Genomic DNA, 15,662 nt, shown 5'->3' with positions numbered 1-15,662 from the left:
ATTGGGAGTGTGAGTCTAAACACGGCATGGTATCTGTTCTCAAGAATGTAATCTCACAGGGGCTGAGACTTGGGTTCTGATTAACTTTGCCCCTGACAGTGAGGATATCGGTGTTTAGTAAATGGGCCAGCAACTCCTAAAAGTTAAGCAAAAATTACTGAGGATGGAAGAAGGCAAAGTTCAGATACTCACCACTGCCCCGTTTTCTCTAGCTTTCCTGTAAAGAATGAAAATTATGGGGACAGGAACCATGAGAATGAAGTCAGCATAAAACAGAGATGACAATGTCTACATATACACAGAAATTACTTTTATTATGTTAGGATATTCCTTAATGAGTTGGCAATTATACATGTGAAGGAGAGTTCAGAAAACAGATTTAGGACTGTATTAGCCTTGTCCTTGATTAGAGATTTATGAATTATACAAAAAATATTATTGCCTAGAGTAGGTTACTCTAGAAGTAGTAGTAGAGAAGGTCTAGAAGGTCTTGAATGTCTAAGAGGCTGTCAACTTGGAAGATCTTCTCCCTGCTTGTCTGGCTGTTCCAGCTGGACCACAAGACTTCGGTACAAGGATGAACAGGTTTTCTCTGCTGAATTTAAAGCTTTACAACAGTTCGAATGCTGTAAGAGAAGGAAGCAATAAACAGGTTTTAACAGATATCTTTTAAGACCACTAAAACTATCTTTTTTTACCCTTCCTATATAAACCCTAAATCATTACTACATTTTACAATATATAGCCAAAGAGGAAGCTTACCTCTTGCCTGAATGCATCAGTTCAAAGGCTTTGTTAATTTGGTCAAAAGACAGATTATGAGTCACAAATTCATCAACCTTTATCTTTTTGGACATATATTCAGACACCAACTTCGGGACACTTTCCACACTCTTCCATCCTAAAAGAAATCATACATGTATTAATTCTCCCAAAAATCTTTACAGTATGCTTATTACTTAGTGGGTGACAGACATTTAAGAGAATTTTATCATGAATTAAAAAGGAATGAAGAACTTCAAAATCAGCAGAGAGGAGGAAGAATTTAATGTATGTCTTTAGCTAAGAAAACAGGAAATGCCTTCTGAGTGTTTTCCTTTTTCTGTATTAAGATTTACTAAAATCTCATTAAGTTTTTAGCAAACTGAGACAAAATTTTAAACTACCTAGCACAGAACTCTGGAAGTCTTACACCAAACTTATTTAGGTCTGTAACAGATTTCTGTAATCATGAAATTCAAGGAAGAATAAAACTGATGTGATACATGACTTTATTCCTTTGGTTTTAAATTTAACAATGAAATTAGGGATAGCATCTCACCCTAGAAAACTGTGAAACTGAAAACAAGAGTGGGAAATTTTTAGCTACTTAAGATTTTATTTTATTTTTAACGATTTTATTTATTTATTTGACAGAGAGAGACAAAGTGAGAGCAGGAACACAAGCAGGGGGAGTGGGAGAAGGAGAAGCAGGCTTCCTGCTGAGCAGGGAGCCCGATGTGGGACTCGATCCCAAGACCCTGGGACCATGATCTGAACTGAAGGCAGACACTTAACAACTGAGCCACCCAGGCGCCCTAGCTACTTAAGATTTTAAACAAAATCAGGTCCTTCAGTCTTTCACTTATATTGAAGGACATAATAAATCGACAAAGAAGCCTTTCCACCTTTTAAACTAGGGACACTTTGTAGCTCATTTCAAACCTCTTTTGAGCCTTTTCCAAATCTCCCTCCTTATATCTTCTACCAATTATTCTTCCCCTAAAAACTGTGGGGCTTTTTCTTTTTTTTTTAAGATTTTATTTATTTATTTGACAAAGAGAGACAGCGAGAGAGGGAACACAAGCGGGGGAGTGGGAGAGGGAGAAGCAGGCTTCCCGCTGAGCAGGGAGCCCGATATGGGGCTCGATCCCCAGGACCCTGGGATCATGATGTGAGCCGAAGGCAGACGCTTAACGGATGAGCCACCCAGGCGTCCCTTTTCCTTTTTTTTAAAAAAAATTATATTTATATAATATTGATTGATTGTAGGCTCCATGCCCAACATGGGGCTTGAACATACGACCCCAAGATCAAGTCACATGCTCTACCCACTGAGCCAGCCAGGCACCCCTTCTTTCTCCTTTAAATCTCCTGGTAACTGAGACAAGTACAGCCACCACTATTCTCTAGACCCAAACTTCTATTTCCATCTGTGGGTCATATTTTAACAACACCCATTGGGCCCTAATGCTCCAGCTTATTTCCCAACCAGCATGAGCTGGGAGGATGAGGCTCCAGTGAGAGGTTAGGATCAAACCCCCTGGCTCAGTCTCCCAGGCTTAGAATGCCCTTTCCAATATAGTTAAGGACCTGGGAGGATGTGTGGCCTTAAAAGTCTATTCTAAGATACTCAAGTGAAGTATACATCTAGTTGGAAAGGCAAGTTTAGTCAGCTTTACATTTCTTTTTTAATAGAAATTCTTTTTTTTTTTTTTAAGATTTTGTTATTTATTTGAGGGAGAGCGAGCTCGCCTGAGTCAGGAGAGGGGCAGAGGGAGAGAGAAAGAGAATCTGCAAGCTGACTGAGCTGAGCCCGATGCAGGGCTTTATCTCACAACCCTGAGATCATGACCTGACCCGACACCAAGAGTCAGACACTTAACAGACTGCACCACCACGGCGCCCCTTGACATTTTCTTATGGTGAATTCTATAGTACAAAGACAGAAAACTTGGGCTAAACCCCTCATACTTTCCTGATCTTTTCCTCTGGCCTTCAAAAAAGTGGACATAATATGAGGATGGGGATCTTAAGAGACGCTTTGTTAAATACAGATTAAAAACTCATGCAATGTGATTTTTCCCCCCTAAAAGGATAGCAAGAATATAAATATATATATATATACACATATAGGAGTGTATGTATATATATCTATAGATATATATATTTAAAAACCTATGAAAACACGAGATTTCATTCATTCATAATTGTTGGGATATAAAAGCATGATTTGTGCTTCCCAGCTGAGCAAGCACGGAAAAGATGGAAATGCTTTTTCAGCATTCTACCAGTAGTTAGGCAACCCCAGCCGACCGTGTACTTTTTAGGATCACAAAAGGGAAAAATGATCAGTCTGGCAGCTTTCCAATTCTGTTACCAGGTCTGGTCTAATACGGTATTTTCAGTTTAAAGACTTTGTACTGGTTACCGCTGAGGTCAGTAGTATGTAGACAGAGCTACAATCACATGCAGCAATAACCACGCTCGGGAACACTGAGAAGAAATGCCGATAATCTCAGTCGACAACATAGCAGTGGGGCTGACACTGTTGTTTGTGTACCCTCGAGCCAACTTCTCACTCCTGCCCTACCCCCAACTATTTCCTCATCAACAGGATACTGATTTTTGTGTGTGCAAAAAGGGATCTCGTGCTTCAGAGGAAGCTGAGCATCTCCCCAGCCCCAGGGGTGAATACTGATTGAATAGGAAACCTTCTTATTAAAATAACTATGCAACAACTTATGATGAGAAGGTAGTCCATGAAAATTCTCGTTAAAACAAATCAGTCTGGGATGAAAATTCTGCCAATGGAAATAACAAAAGAGAAAATGTGCTCACGCACGGAATTACCTCCAAAGGCAGTGCCTTTCCATGTGCGGCCTGTTACCAGCTGAAATGGGCGAGTGGCGATTTCTTCACCCGAGGCAGCGACCCCAACTATGACGCTGACGCCCCAGCCTTTGTGGCAGGCCTCCAGCGCGGCTCTCTGCAGACAGGGGCAGGACCAAATCACACCAGTCAGTGCATTCTGCTGAGAGTATCAGCAAAGTAGCTTTGGGAGGAAAGAGTGGCGGTACAGAGCTTCTAAAAAAATCACACAAAGTGATCACACTATTTGGTAAATGTAATTTCATTCAACAGTTTTTTCAAAAAAAATTATTATTTTTATTTATTTATTTATTTATATTAAAGATTTTTATTTATTTATTCATGAAAGACAGAGAGAGAGAGGCAGAGGGAGAAGCAGGCTCCCAAGGAGCAGAGAGCCCAATGCGGGACTCGATCCCAGGACCCTGGGATCATGACCTGAGCCGAAGGCAGACGCTCAACCATCTGAGCCACTCAGGTGCCCTCAAAAAAAAAATTTTTAACCTGGCTAAATATTAACACAAAATGAAAGAATTTAAAAGCTTTTATTTGCTGTCTAGCTTTTTTTTTTTTTTTAAGATTTTATTTATTTATTTGACACAGAGACAGAGCACAAACGGGGGCTGGGGGGAGCAGCAGGCAGAGGGAGAGGGAGAAGCAGGCTCCCCGTGGAGCATGGAGCCTGACATTGGGGCTTGATCCCAGGACCCCGGGATCACGACCTGAGCCGACGGCAGATGCTTAACCGACTGAACCACCCAGGCGCCTCTTGCTGTCTAGTTTTTAAAATAAATCCTAGTTCAAAATTCTGAAGACTTTAATAAAGGAAGCAGGTGGAGAACAGTAACACTCCTGCTGAACATCTACTCTGTGTCAAGGTGGTGTCATTACTGTGTCTGCATTTTACAGAAGAGGAAACTGAGCTTTAGAGAGGTTGTTGCTCGAGGTTAGTAAAGTGGATGTACAGCTAACCCCTGAACAACACACAGGGGTTGGGACGCCCACCCCCCGTGCAGTCGAAAATTCACATATAACTGCTGATTCCCCCAAAATTTAACCAACAGTCTACTGTTGACTAGGAGCCTTACCAATAATATAAACAGTCAATTAATACATATTTTGCGTATGTATTACATGCTCTATTCTTACAATAAAGCTAGAGGGGAAAAAAAAAAAAGGAATGAAGCAAAACATACTTACCATGACTTTCACGTTACCAGTACACTCGAAGGAATAGTCCACTCCCCCGTCAGTCATTTCAATGAGCACTTCCTGGATGGGTTTACTGAAGTCCTGGGGGTTAATACATTCAGAGGCTCCAAACTCCTTGGCCCTTGCAAATTTATCTTTATTGATGTCCACACCAATGATCCGGGATGCACCAGCCACCTTACAGCCCATGATAGCCGCCAGTCCAACTCCTCCTAGGCCAAAGATGGCACAAATAGAGCCAGGCTCCACCTAACAGGAAAGACAGTCTATTAGGTACTCATTGCCCAAGTGTCAAGGAAATCACTAGGTTTCTTACACACTGGGCCAAGTTCACTATTCTAGCAAAGCTCTGTTGTATCAAATCAGAAGGCAGAAGCTAAAATCCAGGCCAATCTCTTACCTTGGCAGTGTTCACAGCAGCACCATAACCAGTTGAAATGCCACAACCCAGAAGGCAGACTTTATCCAAAGGTGCTAAAGGATCAATTTTAGCAACAGAGATATCAGCCACAACTGTGTATTCAGAAAATGTGCTGGTTCCCATATAATGTAAAATTGTCTTTCCTTTGCAAGTAAATCTGCTAGTACCATCTGGCATTAATCCTTTTCCCTGAGTAACTCTAAAGAAAATAAAAAAGGAAAAAGGCAGGGTAAAATCAGGTTTCCCAAAATGCACAGGAAAAAGAAATCAATTTTAAATATGACAGACAGAAAAGTGTACTAAGACCCAAAGTCTAATTTCTTTTTTTTTTTTTAAAGATTTATTTTAGGGGGTGCCTGGCTGGCTCAATTGGTTAACGACTGCCTTCGGCTCAGGTCATGATCCCAGAGTCCCAGATCATGTCCCACATTGGGCTCCCTGCTCACTGGGGAGTCTACTTCTCCCTCTCACCCCCTCCACTCTCATGCTCTCTCTCAAATAAAATCTTAAAAAAAAAAAAAGATTTATTTTAGAGAGACAGACAGCACGCGCACGTGCCAGAGAGACCATGTGCACACATGAGCAGGAGGGGCAGAGGGAGAGGGAGAACTCAAGCAGACTCCGTGCTTAGCACAGAGCCCAATGTGGGGCTCATCTCACGACCCTGAGATCATGACCTGAGCTGAAAACAAGAGCTGGACACTTTACCAACTGCATCACCCCAGGCGACCCCCAAAGTCTAATTTCTAATGTATTTATTAATAATTTAGCACCTTTTGGCAATGCCTTATTAGGGAAACTTAAGAAAGACTTATATTCTTATATATCTTTTCCAACATTCAATATCCTCCTGGATCTTACTGTTGGGTATTGGAATAAATTTAACAGACACAACTTATGGATCAGATGAAATAATTTTAAAAATCCATCATAAAACTGTGAGCAAATATAACTTCTGAAAGCACAGAGCCAAAACCAGAATCTACACAAGCAGAGATTATGAGCAATTATGCAGATCAGGTGATGAAAATAGATAGCCAACTGGCTAATTTAGATCTTTCTGGAGGCTTTTTTCAAAATAGTCCTCAAGGATTCAAGTTTTCTTTCTCTTTGTTTTTTGCCTGTGTAGTTGGTAACACTAATGAAGGATGAAGAAAAAAAACCTCACAAAGGCAACCAGTATGATAAATGGTATCAAAAATTATTTTTGACATTCTAAATAGATAGGTAACGTAATGTCCTGCTTAGGAGTACAGGCCCTAAAGTCAAACACAGTTGGGTTCAAATACAGTGTGATCTTGGGCCAGTAAATTAACCTTTGTGCCTTAGTTTCCTCACTATAAAATGGAAAGACACAATAATATCTTCCTTATAGACTACTATAAAAATCAAATGTTATATAAGGCATTAACATTGTGCCTGGCACAGGGTGCTTAATATTTGTTATTTTTAGCAAAAACAACGCACTATAATTTGATGTACATTCTTGGGCTAATCTTTTGGAATACACAGAATAAACAAATACACAGATGAAAAGAAAATGGACTGCCTCTAGACTCAAGAGTAAATACATTTCCTTTGAGAGAAAAACATGACCAGAAACAAAAAACTATGTGACAAAGCTCTACCACAAATAACTTAAATCTTTAAGAGAGCAACTTAAGTTTGTTTAGCCTTCCTTGATGTACGAAATCACTACTGTCCCAGAGGACTTTCTTGAACAAAAGGTGACATGGGATACATTTTATGCTTTGAAAGGACTTGTCCCTCTAAAACGCTACAGACAGCCACAAAAAGCCCATTACCATTATTATACTTGATAGGTCCCAAGCTTTTAAACAGTGTTTGAAATTACCTTTCAAAACAAAATTTATTTTGGTTCTAGCTTTGCCAAAACTAACTGGACTTATGTTATAAAGTAAATGGAATCTTGTTTCCCAAAAATATAAACTAATTTTGTCAATGGCACTAGAAAACAAATATAAGAACACATGGATTTTCCATATGTGACTCAATCTTCTAGGTCATGGACCCAATTCCAATGTGGGTGTGGGGGTGTGTTCCCTCACACACAACACTGAACAATTCTTGGACACCAGCAGGGTGTCTGAGAATTCAACTCAATTCTAACACCAGCTATGTGGAGATAGCCATCAGGTTCCACAGGTTAAGGGCTCAGTCCTATAAGACTGCCTCCTACCCTCCACTTCAGAAACCAGCTGCAAGCTCCAGGCTGTTAATCAGTGCCTTTTTTTTTTTTTTTAAGATTTTATTTGACAGAGAAAGAGAGTGCGTGCATGTGCGCATACAACTTGGGGGAGGGGCGGAGGGCGAGGTAGAGAATATCAAGCAGACTCGGCGCTGAGTGCAGATCCTGTCACAGGGCTCGACCTGAGATGAAACCAAGGGTAGGAAGCTCAACTGACTGAGCCACCCAGGTGCCCCATGTTACCTATGCTTCTGACCCAGAGGCTACAGATCGGAGGTTCCAAAGACTTCCTCCTTAGGTTCTTTTAATTCCCCAAAGCAGCTCATAGAACTCATGGAAACACTTACGTTATTAAAGGATATGATAAAGAATATGAATCAACAGCCAGATGAAGAGAAGCATAGGAGGTATGGGGAAAAGCTGAGGAGCTTCCACATGCTCTACAGGTATGTCACTCTCCCCAATCTCCATGTGTTCAACAGCCCCAAAGCTCTCTGAACTCAGTCCTTTTGGGGTTTTATGGAAGCTTAATTATAGTTATGACTGACTGTCATTGGCCACTGGCTGATTCAACCTCAACAGCCCCTTTTCCCTTACCAAAAGCCAGGCCATCCACAGGTTTCTTAATGGTTTTCCAAAAGTCACCTTCACTAATATAACAAAGACACCTTTATAGCCCACGTAAAGGAAATTCCAAGGGTTTTAGTAGCTATGAGCCAGAAACCATGGCAGAACACCAAATACATATGAGAAATATAAAATTGGTCATCTAAATGAAATCACAATTACACTCAGCAATTCCAACCCTAGGAAAATACCCAAGAGAAAGTAGTGCATATATTCACTAAAAGATATGCACAAGAATGTTCACGGCAGAATGAATCACAACAGCCCCAAACATTTAAGGAGCAACTTAAATGTCCATCAACAGGGAATGGATAAATAGAGATAAAGGAATGAAATGTGGCAGAGCAACAAAAAGAACTGATGCACAGAGCAACTTGGATACATCTCATATGACATTATGAATGAAAGAAACCAGACAAAAAAGCACACAGTATGTGATTCTATTTATATGAAGTCCTGTAGCGAAAGAAATCAGAACAGTGGTTCCCTTTGAGGGAGGCAGGTACTGACGTGGAAGGGATATGAATGACTCTGTAGGGTGCTGGAAAGGTTCTCTATCTAACCATTAGGTGAGTATATACATAACAATTCGTGGAGCATACACTTAAGATTTCTAGACTAAGTACTTTATTACATATGTTCTACCTCAATAAGAAGAGTAAAAAAAGGGGAATACAAGGAGATCTTAAATTGCCTGTAGTAAGGTAAGTGTTGCTACCTTACTACAATAAAATAACCACCTTTTCTGTGTCAAGGGGTTATGTTATCTCTTGTTATGTTCCTAGGAAACTTATGAGGTTTTTTTTTTTATAAGTTTTATTACTTGGATTTCATAGACAATAAAATGGCTCATAAAAATGATTTCATTTGATTTCATAAGCATGTCCCTCCTTAATTTCTATTTTGGCAAATTTAGCCCAGTGTTATGTAAGGAGAATGGGTTCAGAAAATTCTGTTTTATCTAGTTATGATATTGGGTAAATCACTTAATCTGAGTCTTAATTTTCTCATGTATGAAAATGGGGATACCAGTGATAATGAGGCTGCCATAAAGCTGAAATGAAATAATTCATGTAGAATATTCTGGATAGACTGCCCCATAATTACTTACTATTTTAAGAATAAAATAACAAAGATACTAACCTTATCTTCTGGCAAAGGTTTGTTTTAGGGTTTAGACAAAATTTGCATTCTCCACACTGTGGGATGTAAAGTGGGACGACAGTATCACCTGGGAGACAAATGCAAAGACATTATCCTGAATACGGAGCATCTGTTTCTAAATGGATACATCAGCCCCTGCAAACTTCCACTCCTGTCAACTCATGTGGCTTTGCAAAGTTAACAACTTCAACTTAAAACTTTACCTACATAACATCATTCAGACACTGACTATACAAGAAATACGTTTTCAAAATTTTGATTGAAATGAAGCTCTTAAAATTGTAACTGGAAAACAAGGTCATGGGCTTCAAAATACTGACTCACTGATGAATCTTTAAAAATTCTTGTTTAGGGGCGCCTGGGTGGCTCAGTTGGTTAAGCAACTGCCTTCAGCTCAGGTCATGATCCCAGGGTCCTGGGATCGAGTCCCGCATCGGGCTCCCTGCTCTGTGGGGAGCCTGCTTCTCCCTCTCCCACTCCCCCTGCTTGTGTTCCCTCTCTCGCTGTGTCTCTCTCTGTCAAATAAATAAACAAAATCTTTAAAAAAAAAAAAAAAAAAAAATTCTTGTTTAATTGGTCAAAACTGGCTTTGGAAATAAATACTTTCAGATGAACAGTAGTCTGCAAAATCCAAAAGGAAAAAACCTCTCCAATATTTGTGCTTCCCAGATAAGGAATAAAATTGTTCTTGACAAATGACTCAGCTGATAACTTGTTCATGAAGAAACAATGTATCACTTAATGGAAATGTAATTTCCTTGCAGAAATAAGTTGAAATTATGAAATTAAGTGGTTCAAATATCCTCCTCACCTGCCTTCAGCTTAGTAACTCCTTCGCCAACACTTTCCACAATTCCAGCACCTTCATGTCCCAGGATCACTGGAAAACTCCCTTCAGGATCAGCTCCACTCAGGGTATAGGCATCGGTGTGGCAAACTGCGGTAGCAATAATCTAGCAGGATATTAAAGGACGTGTGTGTTTGCACGCAATTCAGAGTGAGATACAGGTCAAAGGCAAGGCATTTTTAATACCCTATTTCACTGATTCTAAGATACGTTTCTTTGATATTTTAACCTCTTTACCATCAACACGTGCTTACAATCCGTGGCATCTTAACGATTAGAATTGACAGCATTTTTTAGTGATCCATAAAAGTAATGGCGTGTTTATATGCAAAGGAAATGGTATATCTATCTCCTTTCCAGTGCAGGCTAGCAAGAGCAAGTAAACGCGGTGATTTTATGGGCACTGTGCCTCCAGGTGTGGAGAGGAACCACTAAAAGCACAGAAAAGAAATCCTGGAGGGGTGCCTGGGTGGCTCAGTTGGTTAAGTGTCTGCCTTCGGCTCAGGTCATGATCCCAGGGTCTTGGGATCAAGCCCTGCACTGGGCTCCCTGCTCAGCGGGGAGTCTGCTTCTCTCTCTCCCTCTGCCACTCCTTCTGCTTGTGCGCTCTCTCAAATAAATAAAATCTTAAAAAAAAAAAATGAAATCGCGGAGTGTTTCTATTTATGCTTCTTTGTTTCTCACCTATATACCTGCTATTTGTTAGTAGTTTCCCATACAGCTCATCTTAGTACATCCCAGGACACATTTTCTTTTTCAGTGGCAAAGTCACAATCAGGTTAATGTCTGAACTTAGAGAAAAATGTATTAACTGTGTAAGATTTCAGATTCCTGGGTCCAGGTTGAAAAGGATTTGAAAAGTTATTTGGCTGTGGGCTCCTCCACTTGTTATTTGATTCCTGGGAGCATGAGTGTTTGGAGGTGGGATGGGGAAAGTATACTCTAATTCACAGCAAAAAAAGCTTACCTTTTCTGGAATGTTAGTTTTATTCAATGGTCACTACTTTAAAGTATTACTTTTACATCAAAACAAGAGAGAATGCTAAAAATACCCAGGAGGCTGCCTTGTACAATATCCCTCTCTCCATGGGTAACTTCCTTTCTCTGCCACAGCAGAGGCTGAGCAGGACTAGACTGATGGCTCCCCTGAATCAAGGCCTTGCCTGCAAGTTTCAGTACATTTTAAAGCTCTCTAAGCAAGTGGACTTCACTTGCTTGTTGCTCCAGTCAAATCAGGAGCCTCTTCCCAAATCTTATTCGAAACTGCCTCTAACGAGTCTGAAGACCAATTCTACTTTTGTTTCTAATGTGTCATCATTCGTTTTAAGTCATACGATCAGGAGAAAAGAGAGCATCTTACAAATTCATCTTAAACACAGGCTATGGAAGATAAATTGCAATAATCCAGTGATCCGTGGGGAAGGCTGCTGAGCTCAACGTCAAAGCTAAAAAGACGGAGAGAAGAGCTGCAAAAGTGAAGGGGGTAAAATAAGAGAAGGATGGGGGCGCCTGGGTGGCTCAGTCGTTAAGCATCTGCCATCGGCTCAGGTCATGATCCCAGGGTCCTGGGATCGAGCCCCACATCGGGCTCCCTGCTCCGCGGGAAGCCTGCTTCTCCCTCTCCCACTCCCCGTGCTTGTGTTCCCTCTCTCGCTGTGTCTCTGTCAAATAAATAAATAAAATCTTAAAAAAAAAAAAAATAAGAGAAGGATGTTGTGATTCTGAGGTTGGATGACTTTTAATACCTTCTCCTTGACACTGGCCTTTGGGATTTATCCTCAGAGGATTCATCTACCCAAAGACCTAATTGTAAGTCTTCTCTTCCAGTGCCTTAGATGTGTCATTACCTTAATTCGAACTTCATGAGCCTTTGGGGGTGCCACCTCCACCTCCTCTATAGAGAGAGGCTTTCCTGCCTCCCAGGCAACTGCAGCCTTGCACTTGATAACCTGAAATGGGGACAAAAGAGAGCAAGTTGTTTATCCTCCTGCACTAATAATGAATTCCTTATTAATTTAGATCCTGACGAATGCTAATCTTAGAAAGTAGATCACACAATGACAAAACACTCTACACCCCAAAGTGATATGGAGAACTATTTTGCATGTTCTTAGATTTCATATACATAATGTTCACTAAAAAAATTTAATTGAGATGACCATATGGTCAGATATAAAAGCCTCTTTTGGTTAAGAAGTCTTATTAAGCAAGTATTTAATGGCCTTCTACAATGCATAAGCAGGAGCATATCAAGAATGCAGATTCCAGGGATGCCTGGGTGGCTCAGTCGTTAAGCGTCTGCCTTCGGCTCAGGTCACGATCCCAGGGACCTGGGATCGAGCCCCGCATCAGGCTCCCTGCTCGGCAGGGAGCCTGCTTCTCCCTCTCCCACTCCCCCTGCTTGTGTTCCCGCTCTCGCTGTGTCTCTCTGTCAAATAAATAAAATCTTTAAAAAAAAAAAAAAAAAGAATACAGATTCCAGGGGCACCTGGGTGGTTCAGTGGATTAAGTGTCTGCCTTCGGCATGCGTCATCATCTCAGGGTCCTGGGATTGAGCCCCACGTTGGGCTCCCTGCTCAGCAGGGAGTCTGCTTGTCCCTCTCCCTTTGCCCCTCATCCCCGCTCATGCTCTCTCTCCCTCGCTCTGCTAATAAATAAATAAAATCTTAAAAAAAAAAAAAAATACAGGTTCCAAGACAATCGGATTCAGTAAGGTCTGGCACAGGATCCAAGGAATCTGAATGCTTAACATATACCCTAGAGTATTTCTAAATTAGGCACAGTAAGAGATTAACAATAATAAAATAGAAAAATTATATTATAGTAAGTTATGTGAATATGGTCTCTCTCTCAAAATATCTTATTGTACTGCATGCAGTCATCCTTCTTGAGATGATGACATGGAGTGACATAGGCACTGTGATGTAGTGTTAGGCTACTACTGACTTTCTGATAATGGGTAGAAGGAAGATCACCTGCTTCCGGACTGTAGTTGACCTTGGGTAACTGAAACAGCAGATCAGGTGGGGGGGGAGGGGATTACTGTATAATGAATGTAATTTTTATCCAATTTCAATGTGGCAACTAGAAAAAAAATTACATATGGGACTTGTATTATATTTCTATAGCATAGCATTGCCTTAGAAATTCTAGTTAGTACACTCCTCCTTTACCAGAGAATCAGGTGTAATGAGGAGAGTTAAAAATTTTTTTTTAATTGAAGCATAGTTAACACTGAATATTATATTAGCTTCAGGGGTACAACATAGTGATTTGACGTTTATATACATAAGGAAATGATCACCATGGGTAGGTCTAGTTATCTGTCACCATACAAAGTTATTACAATATTTTATTGACTTTATTCCCAATGCTGTACATTTCCATGACTTCTTTATTTTATAAGTGGAAGTCTGAACCTCTTAATCTCCTTCACCTATTTTGCCACACCCTCCCCCCCCCGCCCCCACAGGGAAGTTTTGATTAGTTCACATAATGCTTATAAAATGTGTTGACAGAATAAAGGTTGCAAACTGCTGGGTTTATAGGAGACAAACTTCAAAGTCAACAATTCCAATAACTAAGTTAAAGGGAGAGGCATAAAGTGCTCCTGCACTAAGTGGAGAAAATGCACAAAATGGAGAAAGAGAGTTAACTTTGATTGGTGGGTTTGAAAAAACTTCACTTTTAACTAGGATAACAAAGGATGAGAAAGAGTTACAAATAGTGATAAAACACCTACAATTACAAAAAGCTATTGTGAGAAGTAAATGAAAATGAACAAAGTCCCTAATACAGTCCTCGGCATTGTGTAGCTTTGCAAAAACAAATCAATATTAGCAGAACAGAGTGGAGGAAAAGGAGAGTTGAACTATATACAGAGATGAGTGGCTTGTGTAAACTGGTGAGGCTGGAAATTATTGCTTTTAAAATTAAAGTGTAGATATTAAATCTGATGGTGAAAAAATTCAGACATTGCATTACAATCTGTTTTCATGGAATGTACCATAAATCTCAAAACAAAGTCCCAAAGGTCAAATTCAGAATAGCCATGGATCCTAGAGAACTTAAGCAACATGAATAAATAATTCATCTATAATCTAAGCTTTTATGCCCCGTCCCCTCATCTCAGGAATGTTTGAAAGATTAACCTTTTCTTTCAGTGACAATTCTAAGCAAAACAAAGCTCTGCCCTAGATCCACAGGCAATGGTCCTACTTCAACATTTGAACTATCACAGGATTATAATTTTTCACCTTCTCTGAATAAAGGCACTTGGTAATAAGGAAAAGTTGCCAATTTGTTAAGTCTAAAAGATCGTCTAGAGTTCACCATTTCTTCTCAACCTCAACATTTAAGGTCCTAAATCTTTCTAGAAAATTTCTAAAGTTTGCAAAACATTAAAACACCAAATAACTTTAAACTGATTATTCATATATTTCTGCCTTTCTTTCTTGTCTAATGTATATTTCAGGAACCTGAGTAGTTCCTCGCACAGGGACAGACCTGGACAGGACTCCTGGCTATCTGAAAGTGACCACTAAGCACGCCAAACCTCTAAGCCTCAATTTTGGGTCTGAAAAATGGAGACAATACCTCATAGAAGTGTCACGGGAGGATTAAAAGGATATAAACTTCTGGTGCCTTAAATGCTCAAAAATGTTACTACTGAAAGGGACCCACGGGTCTTCCCAAATACATTCTTTGGTGTCCCCATAACTGTTCAATTATGAATTACAATCATGAAACACAGCAACCTTAAGGGTTAGGAGCGCGGGTTCTGCCACCCGCCCAGTATGACCCCAGGCCAGTTAGTTATTTTAGCATGCGCAAAGCACTAGCGCTCCTAAACCACTTCTAGCAGGAAACCGGCCCCCCCACCCCCCACTCTCCGGTTCTCCCCACCCCCACCTCGCTCCGCTGCCCCAGAAGCAGCAAAACCTTTTCAAGTGAAGAGCCGAAACAAAGATTCTTTCCCTTCCTTCCCGCAGAGCAGCTCGCCCAAGGCACCGTTTCAAATCCGGCAGCTCATGCCTGTCTACAGGCCGAGCCCCGCGTGCCCCGCGCAGTTAGCGGCCCAGTTCCATCCTACGCTTTCCCTCTGTTCCCTCCTTCTTTGGAGTAGGTCGCGCAGCACCGCCAGGCCTACCTGCGCCGCCATGGTCTCGGACTCGGTCAGCGAACTGCGAACATCCGGGGTGGGACCCACCGTACTGGGCACGGGGGCGGGGAGTGCGCCTGGCGCAAGGGGCGTGGCATGGGCGGGGAGTGCTGCTGGCGTGGTCCCGCCTCCGCCTGCGCCGGGGGCGGAGCGTGAGCGCGGGGTTTGCTAGGCGGGCTTTGGGCGCGAAGGGCGGGGCCTGAGCTTGGCGCGGCCGGTGCTCTACGGCGCGCCCGGGTGTTTTCGGCTCTGAAGTCGGAGGGGTTTCGGCTAGGCCGTCAAGCTAGATGTGAAACGTCTGTGTCCGGAAGGGGTTTTCCCCTTGTAACTTTAGCCCAGGCAGCGTAGATAATATGGCTTATGAAGGAGAGCTATGGAAAGTGAGGAACCA

The 15,662-nt window shown here is 41.3% G+C and overlaps 1 protein-coding gene across 1 annotated transcript; it reads right to left on the bottom strand.

The window, feature by feature from the left end:
• Window positions 1-289: 289 nt before the first annotated feature.
• On the bottom strand, window positions 290-15,354 carry ADH5 (alcohol dehydrogenase 5 (class III), chi polypeptide). The gene is made up of 9 exons (XM_035004461.1): window positions 15,260-15,354; window positions 11,958-12,059; window positions 10,075-10,216; window positions 9,243-9,330; window positions 5,243-5,462; window positions 4,831-5,091; window positions 3,613-3,748; window positions 763-901; window positions 290-626 (listed from the first exon to the last, which is right to left on the bottom strand). The coding sequence occupies exons 1-9, from the start codon at window positions 15,269-15,271 to the stop codon at window positions 602-604; spliced, it is 1,125 nt and encodes a 374-aa protein (XP_034860352.1). The 5' UTR covers window positions 15,272-15,354; the 3' UTR covers window positions 290-601.
• Between the last annotated feature and the right edge of the window lie 308 nt (window positions 15,355-15,662).

The sequence above is a fragment of the Mirounga leonina genome, unplaced genomic scaffold, assembly GCF_011800145.1.
Source record: "Mirounga leonina isolate KUSES-001 unplaced genomic scaffold, KU_Mleo_1.0 Mir_129, whole genome shotgun sequence".
In the NCBI taxonomy this organism is placed as follows: Eukaryota; Metazoa; Chordata; class Mammalia; order Carnivora; family Phocidae; genus Mirounga; species Mirounga leonina.
The sequence above is the reverse complement of the archived record's forward strand: the minus strand, read 5'-3'. Positions and strand labels throughout refer to the sequence as shown.